At 48.2% G+C, this 20,685-nt stretch overlaps 8 protein-coding genes across 8 annotated transcripts; 4 read left to right on the top strand and 4 right to left on the bottom strand.

Annotated features, from left to right (window-relative positions):
* Positions 1-13: 13 nt before the first annotated feature.
* FMAN_15221 (uncharacterized protein) lies at positions 14-1,093 on the bottom strand (the record flags this gene model as incomplete). Its single annotated transcript, XM_041822426.1, has 5 exons — positions 14-393; positions 442-563; positions 617-756; positions 816-938; positions 989-1,093. 5 exons carry the CDS (start codon positions 1,091-1,093, stop codon positions 14-16), a joined length of 870 nt encoding a protein of 289 aa, XP_041688107.1.
* Positions 1,094-1,937: 844 nt separating this feature from the next.
* Positions 1,938-3,141, bottom strand: FMAN_15222 (uncharacterized protein; the record flags this gene model as incomplete). Its single annotated transcript, XM_041822425.1, has 2 exons — positions 1,938-2,475; positions 2,546-3,141. The coding sequence occupies 2 exons, from the start codon at positions 3,139-3,141 to the stop codon at positions 1,938-1,940; spliced, it is 1,134 nt and encodes a 377-aa protein (XP_041688106.1).
* Positions 3,142-3,670: 529 nt separating this feature from the next.
* Positions 3,671-11,283, top strand: FMAN_15223 (putative polyketide synthase; the record flags this gene model as incomplete). The annotated part of the gene is made up of 5 exons (XM_041822424.1): positions 3,671-3,875; positions 3,956-4,395; positions 4,461-4,641; positions 4,691-4,828; positions 4,892-11,283. The coding sequence occupies 5 exons, from the start codon at positions 3,671-3,673 to the stop codon at positions 11,281-11,283; spliced, it is 7,356 nt and encodes a 2,451-aa protein (XP_041688105.1).
* Positions 11,284-11,858: 575 nt separating this feature from the next.
* Positions 11,859-13,550, top strand: FMAN_15224 (uncharacterized protein; the record flags this gene model as incomplete). The annotated part of the gene is made up of 5 exons (XM_041822422.1): positions 11,859-11,911; positions 11,982-12,523; positions 12,584-12,808; positions 12,864-13,025; positions 13,093-13,550. 5 exons carry the CDS (start codon positions 11,859-11,861, stop codon positions 13,548-13,550), a joined length of 1,440 nt encoding a protein of 479 aa, XP_041688104.1.
* Positions 13,551-14,315: 765 nt separating this feature from the next.
* FMAN_15225 (uncharacterized protein) lies at positions 14,316-15,518 on the bottom strand (the record flags this gene model as incomplete). The annotated part of the gene is made up of 1 exon (XM_041822421.1): positions 14,316-15,518. The coding sequence occupies one exon, from the start codon at positions 15,516-15,518 to the stop codon at positions 14,316-14,318; it is 1,203 nt and encodes a 400-aa protein (XP_041688103.1).
* Positions 15,519-15,972: 454 nt separating this feature from the next.
* Positions 15,973-16,881, top strand: FMAN_15226 (uncharacterized protein; the record flags this gene model as incomplete). The annotated part of the gene is made up of 2 exons (XM_041822420.1): positions 15,973-16,672; positions 16,721-16,881. 2 exons carry the CDS (start codon positions 15,973-15,975, stop codon positions 16,879-16,881), a joined length of 861 nt encoding a protein of 286 aa, XP_041688102.1.
* A 711-nt stretch (positions 16,882-17,592) lies between these two features.
* FMAN_15227 (uncharacterized protein) lies at positions 17,593-18,802 on the top strand (the record flags this gene model as incomplete). The annotated part of the gene is made up of 2 exons (XM_041822419.1): positions 17,593-18,343; positions 18,399-18,802. The coding sequence occupies 2 exons, from the start codon at positions 17,593-17,595 to the stop codon at positions 18,800-18,802; spliced, it is 1,155 nt and encodes a 384-aa protein (XP_041688101.1).
* A 274-nt stretch (positions 18,803-19,076) lies between these two features.
* Positions 19,077-20,663, bottom strand: FMAN_15228 (uncharacterized protein; the record flags this gene model as incomplete). Its single annotated transcript, XM_041822418.1, has 1 exon — positions 19,077-20,663. The coding sequence occupies one exon, from the start codon at positions 20,661-20,663 to the stop codon at positions 19,077-19,079; it is 1,587 nt and encodes a 528-aa protein (XP_041688100.1).
* Between the last annotated feature and the right edge of the window lie 22 nt (positions 20,664-20,685).

The following is a 20,685-nucleotide window of genomic DNA, read 5'->3' as shown; positions in this document are numbered from 1 at the left end:
GAATGGCACGGGTCTAAAAGTTCAAGGCCCCCTTCAAGAATTCCAACTGCTTCTCCATAACAGAGTCGACATCGCCAAAAGCCCAGTCCAAATGGCCCTTACCGGGAAGCAAATGAAAGGTCTTTGGCTCACCCATCTTCTCGAACGCGGCAATCTGCTCCGCAGCAGGGCATTCAATATCATTCTCGGGTGTCACCATCATTGCAGGCGTGGGGCTGACATAGGGAATGAGCGTCATGATGTCCCACGAGAAAGCACTGTAGAATGTCTGCACTGTGACGCGGTTCTCTACAGGGATCTTCAAGCGTGTCATCATGGGCCAAAAGTCTGAGCCCATTGAGGGGCCTAGGGGAACAGTGCCATCTTCGTTGACGTAGGGCAGATAGATTGGCTCTAGAAATTGGACTTAGATGTGCTACGACATGGGGAGGAGAAAAGTACCTTCACCAGCCATTTGAGCTTCGCGATCCTGCATGGCCAGCTCGAGAATAGCTCTTCGTCGCTCGGGGAACCCATGGAGGTCAATGACAGGTGCAACAGCAACGACAGCATGTACACGCGGACTGGGGTCTTTATCAGCACTGGTCAATGTATAGATTATCTTGGCAATACTGACTCAAGCGCTGTAGCAGCAAGACACATGTTTCCATCAAAACAGAGGCCCCAGAGGGCAATCTTCTCGGGGTCAACCAGTTCGTGCTTGGAAAGGAACGTGACGGCATCATGAAAATCCTCAACTCGTTTACGAGCGCTAGTCTGGATATAAGCGGTTAGGTACTACGTTGAAGTTCAATGGCGATTCGAGGTTCAGTTACCTCTTGTCTCGGTTGGCCATCACTTAGGCCATAAGTCCTTGTATCGAAAATGAGTGCCGTGATGCCATGATTCTGATACCACTGCGCGATATCAGGCACAAAGGCCTCTCTAGGCATGTTAAACTATATAAGAGCTTAGCAAACAATGTTTTTCTGCGAACCGTGCTACCTACTCCTGGAGAAACAATAATGCCTGGTCCATATTGGGCGGCTGGGTATAGCCAGCCACTCAGGGTGAGGCCATCGAGTGTTTTAAAGGTGACGTCAAGGCGGGACATGTTGTTGACTTATGACTGTAATGAGTATGAATGCGACTGTGAGCTTGTATATACTGCGCTGTTGTTTGAAAACAGCCCTATATTTTATCTTTTCGCAACTCCTTAATAACAACAATAATAATCCTATTTCTCTGTGATCTATTCTATGGCGCATTTCGCACCACGATAGGCTTCCGTCTCCCTTTGAGTCACGTAAGACGGAAGCGGAATCAGTCAGCACGGAAAAGAGTATCCCGGTCGGCACGGTCGGAAATGTCTGATGTGGCTACACACGGTGCAGTTGGGGCTTATGGCTGAGAGCTTAAATCAGCAGAGAGTGGCTACACATGCAGGACATCGGGTTCCGAATCTAATCAGACGGAGAAAACATAGGAAGTCCGACAATTGCGGCCTGTGACACCGAGATTCCGGCCCTCGGCAAAGCTCAATGGACTGAGATGTTTAAGATTGAGTCTATTATCAGATTTAGTTTAGGGCATGAGAAGATTACTTCTCCCTTAATTTAGATGTGTTATTTGCAGTTCGGACTTGTGGCTGAGAGCTTATTCCAGCAGACAGAACCTAGTAGTAAGAGATAAGAGTATGTTAGTGCTATTCATTCTATTATATTATATAAAACCTCTGTAGCTTATAGATAATCATTTAAATTTAAATAAATAAATTAATAGTTAAGTTTTTAAAGCTAGACTTGAAGCATAAATTCTTGAGGTAAATTTATATATAATATAGAAGTTTAGTATTTCTTTAGTAGGTTACAGAAATATAATAATAATTCTGCACAAACTTAAGCAATAACATCTATCTAAGGAGGTGAAATTAAGGCCATTTCGTTCGCCACAACTCTTTAAGCCCCAACATGTAAGGGAACAACAAGCTTCTTACCCCTGATAACACCGTCTCGTAGATCCTGTAGTCCAGCATCAACACTTTCCAAGCCTCCAGTACGAATTTCCAAAGGATGATTACGAATCTTGCCCTCAGCCAGCCATCGCTCCGCTAGTCTAAAGAAGTGACTGGCAAACTCTCGATGTTCAGGGGCGCTAGACCGTCCATAAACACCATCGAGCTTGCAGGGCTCACCGAGGAGGGTGTTGGCCATGACCCAGTCGGCACGGACATCACGTCGCGTGTACTTGACTGTGTTGGCTGTGGCATCTAGCGCAATGTAGGTGCCACCTTGAGTGCCGATTGCTTCATAGCACATAGTCATGGTAGCGACATTAGTGACACAGTCAACAACGTATGCGAGCGAGTTGTCTGTATGGAGACGAATATCGGCCCCGCACGTTGTAGAGTTATAGTCAAAGCAGGCTGAGGCTCCAAACGACTCGCAGAGGGAGTTGTTGGCTGGTGAGCATGTTACAATAGGGTTATATCCGGCCCTGAATAGAGTATTTGTAAGCATGGTGTCTTTTGCATTGGCAAGAACTCAGGTATTGACGGTTGTCTTACAATTTGAGAAGCTGCGTGGCCATTGTACCCGAGGCTGAGGCGCCTCCAGCCACGAGGACTATGACGGGATCCTTTTGTTCCTCTTCGCCTTTGCTATGGCCATTTGTATGGCCATTTGTGTGACCGTTCGTGTATCCATTGCTTCGGCCATTTCCGGTCATGTCGCTCAGATCTTGCCCATGTTGTAAAGGCAGATTGAGTCCAGGTTGCTGAAACAAAGCCAGGCCTGAGATTCCAATACCCAGACCAAGAGAACAGGCCTCATTGTATGACATTCCTTTTGGAATATGGCAACTCATATCCTCAAAAGCCAATGCGTACTCGGCAAAACCGCCGCGCGTATGCATACTGAGCACCGGATCACCTGGTTGGAATCGTGTGACTCCAGGGCCAGCAGCGACTACAACGCCAGCGAAGTCGCAGCCTCCAACATAGGGTTCAGGAGTGATGATACCGTATTCGATAACCTTGGTATCATAAGGATTGAGGGCAACGGCCTCAACGCGAACTAGCATCATGCCTGGCATTGGACTTGGCTGCGGCATGGCGCTGTTGAGGCAGTAGCCTCCTGATGCGTTGCTAACCATAGCCTTCATTGTTGCTGGGGATGACATACTGAACGATGACGAGAAGAATTTGGACGCTATTGAATGGTAAAGTGTGGATTGGTGCAGCGGCAGTTGAGTCAACTTGGATTCACAGATATTAAATTTGGGGAACAATCTCAATCGATAGATAAGACTCCCATCATCTCTGGCTTCGTTTAGCTTATCTGTCAGACCATATTATCATAATTCCGGGAGAATTACGCCTGTAAGATATTAGTCGTACCGGAATCCGTGAACCGGAGGACAGATGAGGCGCAGCAAACTCCGTGTTCCGACCGTGACTGTCGGAGTAAGCAGCCACTCGCACCATCGCAGTCGGTCTTTCGGGCCGGTGGTTGAGTAAAGGCTCGTATCTAGATCTTCCGGTGTTCAAGAGGGATGGTAGTTGTTGAAGAATGGTAAAGATGTGGTGGAACCCCAGATGCTAAATATTGGATGCATTAGAGATCACTCCTTTAAGACCTAACTGACAATTATATACAACTTTTACTATTCACTGAAACATTTGTGCTTCAAGATGGGTAGCATAACTCATGAACCAAAATACACCAACGAGCCAATTGCTATTGTGGGTAGCAGCTGTCGCTTCCCAGGCGATGCAACCTCCCCATCAAAGCTTTGGGACCTCCTCAAGAACCCCAGAGATGTTGTCTCTGAGATTCCTTCCACTCGGTTCAACACAACCGGTTTCTATCATCCTGATAGTCAGAATCATGGCGCACGTACTCCAGCATAGTCACTCTGTACGAATTCTAACAAACGCAGAGCTCTAATGTTCGACATGCATACCTTTTGGACCAAGACCCAAGAGCCTTTGACAGAGACTTCTTTGGCATCAGCCCAAAAGAAGCTCAATCCATGGATCCGCAGCAGCGCATGCTGCTCGAAACAGTCTATGAGGGCATCGAGTCTGCTGGCTACTCAATGCAACAGCTGCGCGGATCCAATACCGCTGTCTTTGTCGGTGTGATGTTCCTCGACTATCAGCTCATTTCCGCCCGAGGCCTTGACAGCCTACCACAGTATCATGCTACCGGTGTTGCCATGTCTATCTTGGCCAATCGTCTATCTTACTTCTACGACTGGAAAGGACCGTCTGTGGGTATTGATACAGCATGTTCTTCGAGTTTGGTGGCGTTACACTACGCCGTGCAGACTCTGAGAAGTGGCGAAGCCAAGATGGCTGTTGCAGCGGGATCGAACCTGATCTTGGTGCCAGATCTGTTTGTGTCTGAGTCAAGTGTTAGTAGACCTCTTCTATTTTATAAATGACGAAGTACCAAAGACCGTACTAACGCCCGATGTAGCTCAACATGCTATCTCCCAACGGACGCTCCTATATGTGGGATAAGGACGCCGACGGCTACACCCGTGGAGAAGGAACTTCAGCTGTCATTCTCAAGACTCTCAGCCAGGCCATTTCTGATGGCGATCACATCGAATGCATCATTCGAGAGACAGGCGTCAACCAAGACGGCCAAACTCCGGGTACGCAATGCTATCGTGTGATCTAGACATACTAACGATGGTCACATAGGTATAACTATGCCTAGCCCAACGGCGCAAGCAGAACTCATCAGGTCCACTTATGCCAAGGCAGGTCTTGATTTGAGACTCGAGTGCGATCGACCACAGTATTTTGAAGCCCATGGGACTGGAACACAGGCCGGCGACCGTAAGTCCACATTTCGTCCCAAGCTCACATTTATGAATGCTGACTTGTCTTTTCTACCAACAGCAAGGGAGGCTGAAGCAATCTCGACAGTCTTCTTTCCCAAAGGTTCAATTTACGACCGCAAACTCACAGTTGGCTCTGTGAAGACCCTGATAGGACATCTCGAGGGTAGTGCAGGCCTCGCTGGTGTCTTGAAGACATCCCAGGCTCTTCAACATGGCCTAATCCCCGCAAATTTACACTTCAAGACCCTCAACCCCAAGATCGAGCCGTTCTATACAAATCTGCAAGTCCCGACTGAAACGCAGCCATGGCCAGCTCTACCCAACAGTTGGACTCGCCGTGCTAGTGTAAACAGCTTCGGTTTTGGAGGAACAAATGCGCACGCTATCCTCGAGGCCTGGAACAGCAAAGGGCACGAGTCAGACAGTCATTCGAAGAGTGTAGGTGGCCTATTTGTGCTATCTGCAAACTCAGCGCAGTCCTTGGCTTCGAGGGCGTCGCAACTCTGTCATTACTTAGAAAGCAACCCTGAGACGGACCTGCGGCGTCTGTCATACACCCTCTTCCAACGTGCCAACTTCAGCTTCCGCGCAGCCTTCTCCGCGACAAGTGTACAGCAGCTTACCGAAAAGCTCAAGACAGCTGTTCTAAACAAGACCTCTCGCACCGCCAGCATCCCGGAGAATATGCCCCCACGCATCCTTGGTGTCTTCACAGGTCAAGGTGCTCAGTGGGCTACCATGGGTGCAAAACTTTATGAATCGTCAATTGTTTTCCGCAGCGCTTTCTCGCGTATGCAGGACAGTCTTGACGAACTGTCTGTCAAAGACGGACGTCCATCGTGGTCTCTCATTGAAGAACTCCGTGCTCCTCCTGCGACGTCACACATAGGTGAAGCAGCTGTATCACAGCCGATATGTACAGCTGTGCAAGTGGCCCTTGTCGACATGCTGTCTGCGGCTGGGGTACAGTTCTCGGGCGTTGTTGGCCATTCATCCGGTGAAATTGCTGCTGCGTATACGGCTGGCTACCTCAATGCGCACGACGCTATTCGCATTGCGTACTTCCGCGGACTCCACTCGAAGAAAGCACAAGGACCTGATGGATGTAGCGGCAAGATGATGGCCGTTGGCATGTCGATTGATCAAGCTGCTGGCTTCTGCGCGGAGTCGAGAGGAACGATAAAGATTGCTGCCAGTAACTCGGCTCGCAGTTGCACTCTTGCGGGTGACGCTTCAGCTATTGACTCTGCCAAAGAGAAGCTCGACGCTGCTGGCACATTTGCGAGGGTTTTACAGGTCGATACCGCCTATCACTCGCATCACATGCAGCCAGTCGCCCAGCCATATCTCGACTCGCTTCAAAAGTGTAGCATCAAGATTAACACAAAGCCCGGAACCAATGTTGTCTGGTATTCGAGCGTGTGGGGATCCAATGGACGCAGTCGCTCGTTTAGTGGAAAGGACGCTGAGTCACTGAAGGGCCAATACTGGGTTGACAACATGACCAACACAGTTCTTTTTAGTCAAGCTGTCCAGCGAGCTGTCAACGAAAGTCATGTGTTTGACTTTGCGCTCGAGGTTGGACCTCACCCTGCTCTAAAAGGCCCTGCTACTGAGACCATCAATAACATGACGGGTATTGGCCTGCCATACTCGGGTGTGCTTAAGCGCGGTCAGCATGACGTGGAGTCTTTCTTTGATGCTTTGGGACTACTATGGAAAACATTTCCACTCCAAAGTGGACGGTCTATTGTCAGCTTCGACGGCATTGAGCGAGCCTTTGCGCCTGGTGGGAAGAACAACAGGCTAGGTCTTCTCAAAGACCTACCATCTTATCCATTCGACCATGATAGTGTATACTGGAAAGAATCTCGTCACTCCGCGATTGTACGTACACAGAACCAGAAGCGCCATCAGCTCCTAGGCTCTGCCTCTACCTTTGGTAGCGGGAAGCAGCGTGAGGTTCACTGGAAACAAGTCCTTCGTCTTGAAGAGATTCCCTGGCTATTTGGACACACTATTCAAGGAGAATACCTGTTTCCGGCAACGTGTTATGTCACAATGGCCTATGAGGCAGCCATTAGACTTGTCTCCCCAGCGCAGGAAATTCGACTTGTCGAGCTACACGACATCGATGTCTTTCGTGCTCTGAGCCTCAAAGCTGACTCTCCCGGAACTGAGATCCTCTTTGCGGTACGCATTACAAGCCAATTGGACGGTGTGATCACGGCAAGCTGGTCTTGTTACAGCAACCCGGTTGATTTCGAACATGGCCAGAATCTTGGAGATATGCCAGCTCAAGCTGAGTCTCACGTTGAAGGATTCTTGCGTATTGAGCTTGGTGCTCCCAGAGATGATATACTTCCTGCCAGATCGGAGCCAATTCTGCCCTTGATTCCACTTGACGTCGAAGAGCTCTATGACACTCTGGCTGTCTTGGGCCATGGTTATAAGGAGCATTTCCAGACACCTAAAATGCTTCGCCGTTTGCACCACGCTGTTGTCAGTATGCCTGCTGGATGGCATGAAGCGAACTCATTGACCCGTTCCGATGTCAACCCCGCGGCCTTGGATACGGGTATCCATGGGCTATTGGCTGGTTACTCGTGCCCAGGAGACAGACGGCAACGGTCAGCTTACCTTCCAAGTCGTATTGACAGCATTCGGATTAGCATGGTGGCCGTTCCCGCTGTAGATGGCGATGGCCCTACAGAACTGCTGGCAGACTCCTTTGTCACCCATGGCGATGCCAGCCGTATCAGCGGTGATATCAATGTCTTCAATCCCGAGAATAACAAGACACATGTTCAGATCCGCGGAGTGCACTTATTGAATCTGCCCGGCTCACTCAGATCAAGCCGAGAAACCTACCATCAAGATATCTGGGAACGCGACGCTTTGTGTGGCATTGAACCTGATCGGAAGTCGATCATCTCAAACAATAGGGCTCAAATTAGCAATTTGGCCATGCGTCTGGTTCTATTCTACTGTCAGAAGGTTCTCAAAGAGCTTAAGCCGTTTGAGATCATGCTCATGGGAAAAGCCCGCAAAAACTTTTTGACATGGGTACAGAAGGTTCTTATTCCCAGCGTGAGAGCTGGAGAGCACGAGGCCAACAAGGAGTGGCTTGATGATAGCGAAGCAGAGTTGAACCAAGAGGTTGAGAGACTCAAGCTCGCAAACTCAGCCGACGTCGTTCTCTTGGAGCGTCTTGGACGTAATCTGACATCCATCACCCGTGGTCTCACTGCAGGTGTCAAAGTAGCTGAGCAAGAAAACGCGCTTCAAAGGTTTTACGCCGACAGCTTTGGCTTCCGAGAAACCACTGCTGATGCAGCTGCCCTTGTTTCACAAATATGCCATCGTTACCCAGCTATGAAGATGATCGAAGTTGGTGCTGGGTTCGGCTCAGGCTTACGAGACGCGTTGATCAATGCTGCAGGCAAGCGCCGTTACACATCTTACACAGTTACCAATACTGTTGAGCCTTCTGATGATGACTCGAAGCTCATCTTCAAGCTTCTTGACATCGACAAGGACCCAGTTCAGCAAGGGTTTGTCGAAGCATCATACGATTTGGTCATCGCCACAACTTCATACTCTACCAAAGTCAGCCAAGAAACGGTGATCAATGCGAGAAAGCTGCTCCGCCCGGGTGGATTCCTTCTCCTTGTAGCTCTGACCAACGACTATCTTCCTGTTCGCTTCGTTCAGTCCCTGCTCCCAAGAACTTGGCTGGAGAAGGACGATTCACGGCCACAGATAATCACGGTCTCCGACTGCGATGCGTTGCTGAAAGTGAACGGATTCTCGGGCGTTGATGTCACCTACACGCAGCATTTTTGCAGTGTTATGCTCTCGCAAGCTGTTGACGATGTTGTTCTTGCTGTGCGTGATCCAATTACTGTGACGCAGAAGATTGATGCAGAAATCTTGCTGGTTCTAGATCCATCACCTAGCACGATTGTTGAAAACCTCGCTTCTCAGCTAGAAGACAGGCTTGCCTCATTTGCTACAGTGCGGAAGGTCTCGGGCCTTGAAAATATCAACGTTGCCCCAGAGGCCATTATTCTGAATCTCTGTGATCTCGATACTCCAGTCTTCCAAGAGATGAGCGAGCTACGCTTCAAGGGTCTGCAAGAGATAATGCGCCAAGCGAGCGTCCTCCTCTGGATTACAGAGGGTGCCAGAGGTGGAGCTAAGCCTGCGAATACTATGGTGCTTGGATGGGGACGATCTGCACGCCTAGAGCGGTCTACTATGAAGCTTCAAATCTTGGACATTGAGCAGGAGTCACAGACTGTAGATCCTGACGTCATTTGCAAGCTATTACTCAATCTTTCCAGCAGTAGCTCAGATGACCAGGACATACTCTTTACACTTGAGCCGGAGTTGATGTTGAGAGGCAACGCCATTTACATCCCGAGAATCTGGCCAGTTGACGGCCTCAACGAGCTCGCTGATACGAGATACAAAGACGTGTACGTGGAAACTTCTGCGACGAATCCTTTCGCAGCGCTCGATGAGCGTGGGATACTTGCGATTGAGCGGCCGTATGGACATACTCCAGCCAGTGATCTGGAGGTGCTAGCATCTTCTGTGCACGGCTTCCGTTTCCAAGGTGAAGAGAATATAAGGCAGCTCTGTATCTCCAGGAATGTTGCAGGCGAATCATCACTCACCCTCTCAGACGAGGACTCGCTTGAGATTCTTTGGCAGTACGAGAATGGCAATGGAGGTATCGGGTACCCTCATCAGCTTCAATTCCTGATAACATCGGCAATTGCCGAGGCTACTCTTCGTAGCCTTTCGGGTCATGTTTGGATTCATGGCGCACCTTCGTGGCTGCAAAAAGGACTGGATCTTGCGGCCTCACGACGTGATGATATCCAGTTGTTCAACACAACATCTGATCGTGAGATAGTCACGGGGAACACCAACTTCCTCCATCCTTTCGCTACCGAGCGTGACCTTGTTCTGGTAAAGCCGAAAGACATTGCGGCATTCGTTTGCTTGGAAGATTCGCAGCAGGATCACAACTTGGTCGGCTTGGTTCGCAGCATCTGGCCCAGTATCCGCATTGAGCTGCCAGTTCTATCATTGAATAGTTTCGATGGTGTCGTCTTCAACGGGCTCAGCAAGCCCATGTTCGTTGACCTTGTGAAGTGGCATCTCAGCAGTGGCACTCTTGTTTCTGAGAATTTAGCAGAAGGAGCCGTTATCCCCGTTGAACATATCTCCAAGAAGTCCCCATCATCCATTTTGCCAACAAGCGTCCTCGACAGAACGACAACAACAACCATCACGGCCAAGCTCCTTCCGCCAGATCACGATGGTATTTTCTCCAGTAAGAAGACATATCTTCTGCTTGGCCTCGCCGGTGATTTCGGTATATCAATTGCATTGTGGATGTTTGATAGCGGAGCTCGCCATGTTGTGCTGGCATCTCGAAACCCTGTTGTTCTTCAACCGGTGGTGGATCATGTTGCCGCAACTCATGGTGCTACTTTACGCTTCATGGCTATTGATATCTGCGACGAGGGCTCACTATCAGCTGCGTGGGCCGAGATTCATACATCGATGCCCCCTGTTGGCGGTATAATGAACGGCGCGATGCTTATGCGAGATCAACTATTTGCAGACCAGCCATGGTCAGACTTTTCAGCTGTCATGGGCCCCAAGGTCAGAGGAACGCAGAACCTTGTTGCGCTCCTCGACAGAGAAGTCGCACCAGAGCAGCTAGACTTCGTTGTCTTCTTCTCTTCTGCAGTTGCGGTTGCTGGAAACGGGGGCCAGACTGCATATGGCTCATCGAATTGGTTTATGCAAGGCACAGCTAGCAACATGCGACAACGTGGTTACCCCGGCTGTGTTGTCCACATCGGAGGTGTCAGTGGACTGGGCTATGTTCAGCGACATGAGAAGCGCAAGATGCTTGAAGACTCATTGTATTGGCTTATGTCTCCTGTCAGTGAGACCGATCTACACGATATGTTGGCTGAGGTTATTGCGGGCGACCGACATGATCTCATTACAGGTATTCGTGGTGATATCCGGACCTACACATGGCGAGAACAACCGCGATTATGGCATTACCTCCAGTCCGAGGACGACAGCAATGATGAAACTGCCAAAGAAGGCAGCAGTGCATCTCTCAAAATCCAGCTTGCTTCATCTGTTGCTGATCCAGATGCTTGCCTCGACCTCCTCCTTGGTGGCTTTACATCGGCATTGTGTGGAATGTTGCATATGAAGCCAGAGGAGCTTGACACCAATGTCCCTGTTGCTAGTATTGGTATTGATTCACTTGTGGCTGTCAGGGTCAGAGAATGGTTTATGCAGCAAGTTGGTGTAGAGGTGTCTGTTTTAAAGGTCATGTCTTTAAATACTCCTTTACTTGCTTTGTGTAAGGATGTTTTGGCTATATGGAGGAAACAGGTAAAAGCTTAAGATAGCTTCTCTTTTTTTAATTATTTGTTCATTTTGTAGTTAAAGTTTGGTTTTGTTGGTCTGTCTTAGCCCTTTGTCTATGTATCGAGGTTTTGTGCCAAACTCAACTTGCCAAGTCACCCAAACCTATGCCGCGAAGACCGCTTTGTGATATTATACAGCATATGAACCTCTCCTGTATTTTGTTTGCTGAAATGTAATGATAGACAGTTTCTCTCGGGGCCCAAGCATCGCGGTGATGTTCCTCCGACGTTTCGGCTATGTTCCGCCGACTCACAGATGCAGCCTTCTACACCACGCCAACCTCGTAGCTTTCTAAGCGACATCGCTGCATGTACATCCGACCCCGCCCTAAATCCGGGGTCATACAGGACAAAAGACTTGATCTAACTTCCCCACAGTCTAAGGATACGGTAGGCATAAAAGACATCGTTCTTCCCCGGATCAGCAACCCCATGTTCCACAAATATCCAGGCTCCTGGTGCTTAAACCCGTCGGCGTCAACAGACAGAACAACTTGACAAGGAATACCATTCGCCCCCTTAAGCAACAATCGACATTATTGAAAGGTCAAGATGTTAGGCATGGACATTACGACATACTCTTCCCTGGTTATTGCGATCGGCGGGTACGTTTGACCATCCCACCAGTCCTTGCTCTAGGTTCAGCCGGCTAATGTCTCACGTTCCACTATTTAGGCTTGTCTATGGTGTTGACACAGGCATCGTCGCGACAACCATCGCCCATGACTCTTTCAAAACATACATGTACGGCTCTCTCGATGCCAGGCCCCAACTTACTGGTGCCATCGTCTCAACTTATTATGCCGGCAACTGCATCGGCTCTCTGACTTCTGGTGCCATGATGGACAGATGGGGTCGCAAGATTCTTGTTATGATTGCCACTCTTTGTGCCATTATCGGCACTGCGATCCAAACTGCTTCAGTTAATGTTGGAATGATGATTGCGGGTCGTATTATTGCCGGGCTTGCCACTGGATTCTTACTGACCATTGTACCCGTTTATATTGCCGAGCTCGCGCCCCCGGAGAACCGAGCTTACTTGGTGGCACTCAAAGGTCTGCTCACTGGCATCGGCTATCTCGTTGCGAACTGGATCGGCTATGCTGGCTCGTATGCTAAGGGCGATGTGCAGTGGAGAGTCCCTCTAGCTATGCAGATTCCTCCGGCTGCTCTCCTCCTTGTTCTTACTGTCTTTCTTCCCGACTCCCCTCGGTGGCGTAAGTGTTCAGATAATCAACCTACCAGACGCATGGCCTCATTACTAACTAACTCCGAAGTTATTGCAAAGGAGCGCCACGAAGATGCACAAAGAGTCATTACGATGCTCCACGCCAAGAAAGGACAGGAGTTCATTCAACGTGAAATGTTGGAGATCGGAGAGCAGCTTGCGCTGGAACAAGCCCAACGGACAAGTGCAAGCTGGGTTGAACTCTTCACTCTCCGCTACGCCAAGCGACTCTTGCTTGCCTGTTTCATCCTCAACATGACTAAACTCTCTGGTGGTATGTTGAGACCCTGCTTGTGTCAACGGGATTATCAGTCTCATTATATATATAGGAGGCGTGATTCAAAACTACCAATCTCTGTTCTATGCTGGCCTTGGATTCGAAGGAAGAACGGTTCTCCTTATAAGCGGCTGTTATGGCTTAATGGGAGTCATCGGTCAGGTCATTAACATGGCGTTTGTATCTGACAAGTGGCCACGTAAGCGAACAATGTGTAAGCGCTCCTTAATTAAGGTCTCTCCACTTTCTGCACTCAGGAAATCTAACTTCGTGGAACTTAGGGCTTGGTTCTCTTGTTCTAACAACTTTCCTGGTTCTCCTCACCATCATGTCCCGATTCTACGGCGATGGTAGCCATCTCGCTGGAGCCGCAGCTGGTGTCGCGTTCATTTTCCTCTACTCGGCCTGCTATGCGATCTTCTTCAACAGCACCGTGTGGGTCGTTGTCGCTGAGATCTTCCCACAGCATCTCCGCGGGAATGGCAATGCCTTCGCTGTCTTTTCCATGTCTGTGACAAATATTTGGCTTTCCCAGATCACCCCATACGCATTTGAGGCTATTGCTTGGAAGTTCTACTTTGTCTTCATCGCTCTTAACCTGGCTGCCGCTGTTGTATACTGGGTTTGGCTACCTGAAACAAATCAATTGACCCTGGAAGAGATTGCTGGGGCATTTGGAGACGAGGTTGTTAAATCTGACAAGCTTGACCATGATCACAAAGAGAATATTAGTAAATAAGGTTATCTGATTATCAGGGCTTGCGCTTTAAATTAAAGAAGTACTTTAATTATAATAGCAACTCCTAAGAACCCCTCACATTGGTTGCTTAGATTGGGGGCGCTCGTGTCCGTATCCGATTTAGTCAGTTCTGGGGTGTGGATCTCATTCTTGGTATCGTTGTTTTGATTTTGGTTTGCTAATATTTGAGTAGTCGAGAAATATGGAAGCTACAGGAGTCGATTCCAAAAAACTACCAAAGAGGCCAAAGAGTGACACCCAACTTATGCGAAATATTTGAGCTATCGCGGATAGCATGGCTGGTCCAATATTGATGATGCATTGTTGGATAGATGCTGATGTTAAATGATGCTGCTTGGAAAAGGGGACCGGCCATTCGGTTAATAGTTAGTCCGATGGCTCCTACGCGAATTGTGATGGTCGGTGATGTAATTGGTTAAATTTCTGGTATGAGAAGCGCTATAAATAGCAACCCCACTAATAATCTATGCGGTTCTTATAGGGTAAGTTTTGCTTCCTTGAAGTAAACATTAAGCCAAGGATCAATATGCCATGAATTAGGGGCTCTCTAGTAAATTGGATTATGAGGAACTTCACTTATGTTAGATTTGAAAGAGCCCAACATTGGCTCCGGTTGCTCAGTCACCTAGTAAACGATGCCGAGATTCTTCCGAGCTTTGAGTGAATTGTCAAAAACATAAGACCTGAGGCTGATCAAACCGCAATAAGGTTAAAACTTCTCTTTGGATTACCGAAGATAAAGGTTTAAGGCTTGAGACCAAATTTGTCAAGTAGCCTGTCCCCAACCCAACGACAACAATCGTCTATTCCAGTGGTAAGCGCCATCATAATAACCCCAAGTTCGTCCATTTCTTCTGGTTTCGCCATGGCCATATCCGTTTCCCAATGAGCGAAGCGTATAGGCAATGATTGACATTTAGCAACAGCAGATTCCCACTCAAACCTCGAAGTGGCGGACCAAAGAGCCTTTTGACCAAAAAACGATAGCACCGGAAATTCATGGTGAGCATCGTCCCAGCCGTTCCTCAGGAATGAATACAACCCATGCAGGCTGTATCCTATTATAACAGTGCGTCTCAGGCTCTCAGCGAGACACCAGCCTTCCCAAGCATCAGAACCTGGCGTCATCAATTGACTGCTCATAATTTGTGCCGAGTCTTCAACACTTTTCATACGCTGTTGTAGGCGCCGAATGCTGCTGACAAAGAAGGTCTCCACATTCTCAGCATTTGCTCTTTGCCGAATGTCTCCATCCAGTAAGCGAATTATCTGTAGTAGAATAAATGCCTGAACCGAAGATAATAAATCGACGTCAGAGTCGGCCAGTTGTGTAAGGTCAATCAACTCATCAGCATATTGCTGAATAGTACTGTAAATCAGCTGCTGATTCGTCTCACACTTTCTCTCATAAAGCGCACAAATGGCAAATATTCTTGTAATTGGCGGGGAGAGATATTTTTCGACAACTCTTCTATGAATGAAAGGCACCTGACCGTGAAGAACCAACTGCTTGGGGTATGACTTGAACCGCTCAATGGTGTATACAATACGACGTTGGTACTTTTCGCCTGCCAAAACACTCTTCTCAGCCGTGTCGTGCGGATTCAATAAGTCAGGCACCAAGAAGTCATTGAGATTTGTCATTGCTTCCTGCCAATCCAAGTCGTAGTCTGGGAAAGGCGGCAAGGCGAGGTTATCAGCATCGAAAGTTACATCAGATGCAATACTCGCACTTTGTGACTCTGTTTGAGATTCGTCCACTGCGGCTCCTGCGATTTCTTGAGGAAGAGCTTTTGAACTTCGCGCCAAGGTTCGTCGTGTCGAGGGACGTGGATAAAGGCATTCAAGTGATCGGACACGACAACGGTAACATTTGGGAACTGCCATGTCACATCGTCTTTTGGACTTGATGCATGCAGCGCATGCTTGGCGATAAGGAGGTGGCATGGAAATCAGAAGAAGTCGCTGTCTTCTAATTGAACTCACTGCTTACAATGATGAGGGGAAGTTGTTGTGTGGGGATCTCTACTTCCGCACTTTAGGACTCTCTAATTGGTCTCGCTTATTTTTGGCTTCCACTGGTTTATCTGTGGGTACACTGCAGGCTCCACTTCCATTCCCACCCGCCAATTAAATAATTGATCTTGATCTTGTGAGGCGGAAGTAAAAATGACGGAAGTAAGCTCCGCAGAGGCATAAGGTAAGCACTCTCATGTTTCTGCTGGCAATTATGTTAGAAATCAGTAATTTCCAATTAATGGACCTAGTTGGTTCAAAAATATTGCTCTCTAAGTATAAATATGAACTGCTGCTTCCGTTGCCGATCTCCTGTCACGAATTTCTACATCTCATCTCGAAAAACACACAAGATACATCTCCAACATTCAATATCATTATAGCCATGGCTACTTTCAGGCTAGAATTTGTTCCAACATATCACCATGACACCTACGACGCAATCTCTGAAACAGACCCCGAACTATCCTGTGAGGGAAAAGTCGTCTTTGTTACAGGCGGCGGTCGAGGAATTGGTCGTGAAATCGCAAGGTCCTTCGCCGTCGCTGGAGCTAAGGGCATATTTATCATTGGAAGGACTGGTACAGAGTTACTCAGTGCTGTAGAAGAGATTAAAAGTGTCTCTACGGGCACTCCAGTACCAGTTCATCATGCCGAAGCCGATATCACTGATAGAGCAGCTGTTGCATCTGCCTTTCAGCAGGCTATTGCAGCATTCGGCCACATCGATATCCTCATCCAGAACGCAGGATATCTAGATGCCCATCGCTCGCTGTTGGACTCTGATCTCGATGACTACTGGAAGACGTTTGAGATCAATGTCAAAGGAGGCCTAGTTGTAACCCAGCAGTTCCTGAAGCAAAGCAAGCCCGATGACACGATTATCAATGTCGGATCTGGAGCAGGGCATTTACCCCCCATCCCGGGTTACTCTGCGTATTCTTCATCAAAGCTCGCATTCGCGAAGGTGATAGAATCTGTCCAGTTGGAAAACCCTCATCTCCGCGTTTTCAGCATCAACCCCGGGGCCATTGCCACAGAGATGCAGAAGAAGTCTGGTGATATTGCCACAGTGGACAACATTCGTAAGTTAATCATTCCCGGATTTCGAGTTCTTGGGCTAACACTCTTAGGGCTCCCAGCGTCGTATTGTGTCTGGCTGGCTACTTCGAAAGAGGCTGATTGTCTGAAGGGCAGGTTTCTTTGGACCAATTGGGACGTCACAGAGCTGCTGCAGCGGAAGGATGAAATAGAGAAGCAGAATCTTTTAACTCATGGCCTTCTTGGTCTGTAATTGCCTTGAGCATCAGCCTAACACTATAAACATATAGTAATCTGAATTATATTTTCACGACCATCTACTTATCCAAGGGAATGACTGGATGCCATAGCGCACTCAGCACTACGGTAGGTTCGCTGTGCTTGACTATTTATTTAACTTGAACTGTCCCGTCGAATAGGGTGATGGTGATGCAAAGTTGGCTGAATATCGATTGGACTACTTACGACACGGGTCAGTAACGGAGGCCCGACATATGCGACAGCTGCAATGAGGTCTATAGTAGCTAACATTACTGGGGATGTAAGTTAGTGGCTTCGAGGGAGGAAAGCCAGCAATCTATAGCATTAGCCATGTAATGAACTTTGGCCAGGCCAATGATATCTTGTGTTATAGTACCACGATAGATAAGTCTGGCTTGCCCTGTTGTCTCCCGCACTACTCAATCAATTCAGACAGTATTCAATAAGCAAGCTAAGGAATCATTGCTCAACTAGGCCAAGGATGGGGTTAGCAAGGTTGGAAAAAAATGGTCAGCGCTTAAGACGTGGTTTAATTGGTGGTGTCGCCGAGACGTAGTGATCGGCCGGCTCCTGCATTTCAGCTGGCAAGGATTTCGTGTGACAAGCGCTTAATGGTTTTCGAGTGTACAGCTGAGGTTCAGTACTTCTCTCTTATGCCGCCCTCTTTAGAGGTTTCTTTTCAATTTCCTCTCTCTCTTATAATATGAAAACTTCCATTTTGACCTTCTCGCCTAAAGGCGATACCGAACTGATCCTCCGTCGTCCCAACTTTCGGAAGCGCAATGACTCCAAAGAGGCCAACAACGAGGATACGGCAAATGAGACGGCAATCGAGGATGAAGTTGTAAAATTGGATAATAACAAAACTGAAGATGGCCAGCCCACGGAAGATCAACCAATTGTTCTTGACGTGTATTCCGATCGGTCCTCTTCGGTACACAACACTGATGACCTGAAAGCGCTGAAAGCCTCTGACGAGAATGATCGCTTTGCCGAAATCCGCTTCCGGGTCTCCTCAGCACACCTCATACTGTCATCTCCTGTCTTCAAAGCAATGCTCGATGGCCCTTTTAGCGAAGGTATTCGTAACAAAGATAATCTCTTTGAGGTTAAGGCTTTTGAATGGAATGCAGAAGCGCTGGTAATTCTTCTGGATATTATCCACGGGCATCATCGATGTCTCCCAAAGGAGGTCGAACTTGATATTCTCGTTGAGATTGCGATGCTGTGCGACTATTATCGGTGCGAAGAGATTGTGGAAGTCTTTGCAGAGCGGTGGATTACGGCATTTGGGGAAGATAAGCCGCCATATGAAGATGAAGCGACTATGAACTGGATGTTTATTGCTTGGGCTTTCCAGAAGGGAAAGCTGTTTAATAGCATGGTAGCTGCGACGCTTCAGCAAAGGAAGATCCCTATATACACAGACCTGCCATTGCCAAGTACTATCATTGGTATGTTTCTCTCTTAAGTTGTCTATGCATAGTGAGGCTACTAACTAGATTGTAGAAAAGGTGGAAGCTCAGCGTGTGAAGCTCATTAATGAAGTCCTAAATAATCTCTATGGTCTTCAGGAGTCACTCTTGGTCACTAACGATGACTGCAAGCGGGAGTGTGCATCAATGCTTCTGGGATCACTTATGAAGCAGATGCGTGAAGCCGGACTTGAGATCCTGAAGCCCAACGACCTGTCATCAACAATCCGCAGCGTCATGGAACTTAGAAGGTTTGTATCGGGGCTCGAAACCCCTGTCTGGCATCTCGCTGTGGGGTTCGGTGGTCCACTCAAGCATGATTGTTCTCTTAAGGATAAGACAAAGCCGTGGATGGATGATATGGCGAAGACGTACATGGACGGGGTTCGGTTCCAGAACTTTAGCGGCGCTTTTGGTTCTAAGAGCGTTCAGGACTAAAAAGGACCTTGGGAAGATGAAATAGCTTGGCAGGGTGTATAGAATATTCAGAAATCTTTAGAAAGACTCCCCTGCCAGCTTTTCTAATACTAAGTAAGCCATAACACATACTACTGGCTAGTCAGTTTCTTTGATATGTCTTGCACAGCTTGCTTTACCTTTCTGATTAGTAATATCTACTTAGCGTCTATAGATTTTCTCTCGTTAAATGGTCGCTTTTGCTATATGTATAACAGAGCCACCATATTGTGTCTCTGAGAATGGGCTCAATGGCTTACCATCTCGCTCCTTCACTTCCATTCTTATATTTGAACGGCAATTCGAATGTTGGTCCAAAGCTGCAAACATTCCTGAGACCTTCCATGTCCTTTTCACGTTCCTGTCTTGTTTTAACTGACTCCAGAACCTCAGCGAGCTCCTCTCGAACGGTATCCTGCTCGGCGGCCTGCTGGGAGCCATGTAAGTCAGATTGCATCCCCTCATGCGCCGATAACGTCTTTTCTTCGGTGGCCTCTTCATGCAAGTCTGCTGCTTGCCTTATCTTTGCCATCTCAAATGCCACAGCGGCATCAATCCTTTCCTTAAAATCCTTGTCCTGTTGCTCTTCTCCAATCATAGCAAAGTGGCTCCTGCGGTAGACTCCGAGAGCACTCAATAAGAATGCGGCTACCTCCCACCCAAACAAGATTGGCAAAGCGTATCGAAGCTGTGGATTGCAACCCCTCGACCAGATGTGAGCAAGCACCTGATAAACCTCATGAGCCGGGAAAACATAGCCAACTTTGTAGAATGCCGGGTTCAGATCGAATGGCAGTAACAAGGAGGTGACGTTCAATATGATCCATGAGACGAGGGCCATGGGGATAAATGGAGGCGGTAGCCAAATGGTAAAAACGTCCAGCGTCAGAAAGTTGACATGGGCAAAAAGCCATATGGTAGCCCATGACAAGGCAAACTGATTGCCGTTTACATCCCAACCCGCCTTGAAAGCCCAGATAGCACCTACAACACAAAGCGACCCAATGAACGTGTAAATGAGAGATAGTATAAGCCGGACCACAATAATGCGGTGCGCCTTGACGCGGGTATAGAGTTTGAATTGCGCGTAGAGGCCGTTGATCGTACCAAGATAGCAAAATTCTTCAATCATGATCAAAATAATGACCACGGTGTTGTAAATCGCTCTTGATCCTTGAGAAGTGGGCTGAATGTTTATTGATTGGAGCTTCCATGGTTCGGCCAGGACACCCAGGGCGGTCTTGCCGGACACAGACTGAATGTTGCCTGTCCCGTTCCCCATACTGTATTGCACCCTGGCCACTTCGGATAGTAGACGAAGATTTGTCGAGATTGCGGCATCTACAATGGGCGCATATACAGCCTCGTTCCATACATAGCTCATTACATCCGAGTTGTTATATCCCGGGGCTGTGGCGTCCCCTTCCAATGCCTGTTGGAGCTGGTCTGAAGATCCTTTGTTGATAAAGAAAGCTCCCCAGTACCTTGTCTTGCAAACCGCTTCTAGGAGATCGTTTTTGGTGGGGAAGTCGGAAGCTGGCTTTTCAATTAGGGAGGGATAGTCTTTTCCTTGAAGAACTGAGTATGCACCCCTCACAGCCTGACCGATTGCACCCCCATCGTAGTCAACAAAGACGATTCGAAGATTATGCGTATGGTTCGACTGCTGGTAGAGGGAGCCCAGTATATAGCAAAAGAGTCCAAGGAACAGTAGTTGCAGGTAGAGAAAGTTGCTACCCGCTGCCTTGAACCATGCAACCCTGGCCTTCCTTACAACCAAGTCATTTCGTGGCAAGCGGCCAGTGAAGGCCTTGGGATATAGCGACTCAATTGACGATAGCATTCTCCCTAGGCAGTGAATTTCA

This window comes from Fusarium mangiferae, assembly GCF_900044065.1.
Source record: "Fusarium mangiferae strain MRC7560 genome assembly, contig: FMAN_scaffold014, whole genome shotgun sequence".
Taxonomy (NCBI): Eukaryota; Fungi; Ascomycota; class Sordariomycetes; order Hypocreales; family Nectriaceae; genus Fusarium; species Fusarium mangiferae.
The sequence above is the reverse complement of the archived record's forward strand: the minus strand, read 5'-3'. Positions and strand labels throughout refer to the sequence as shown.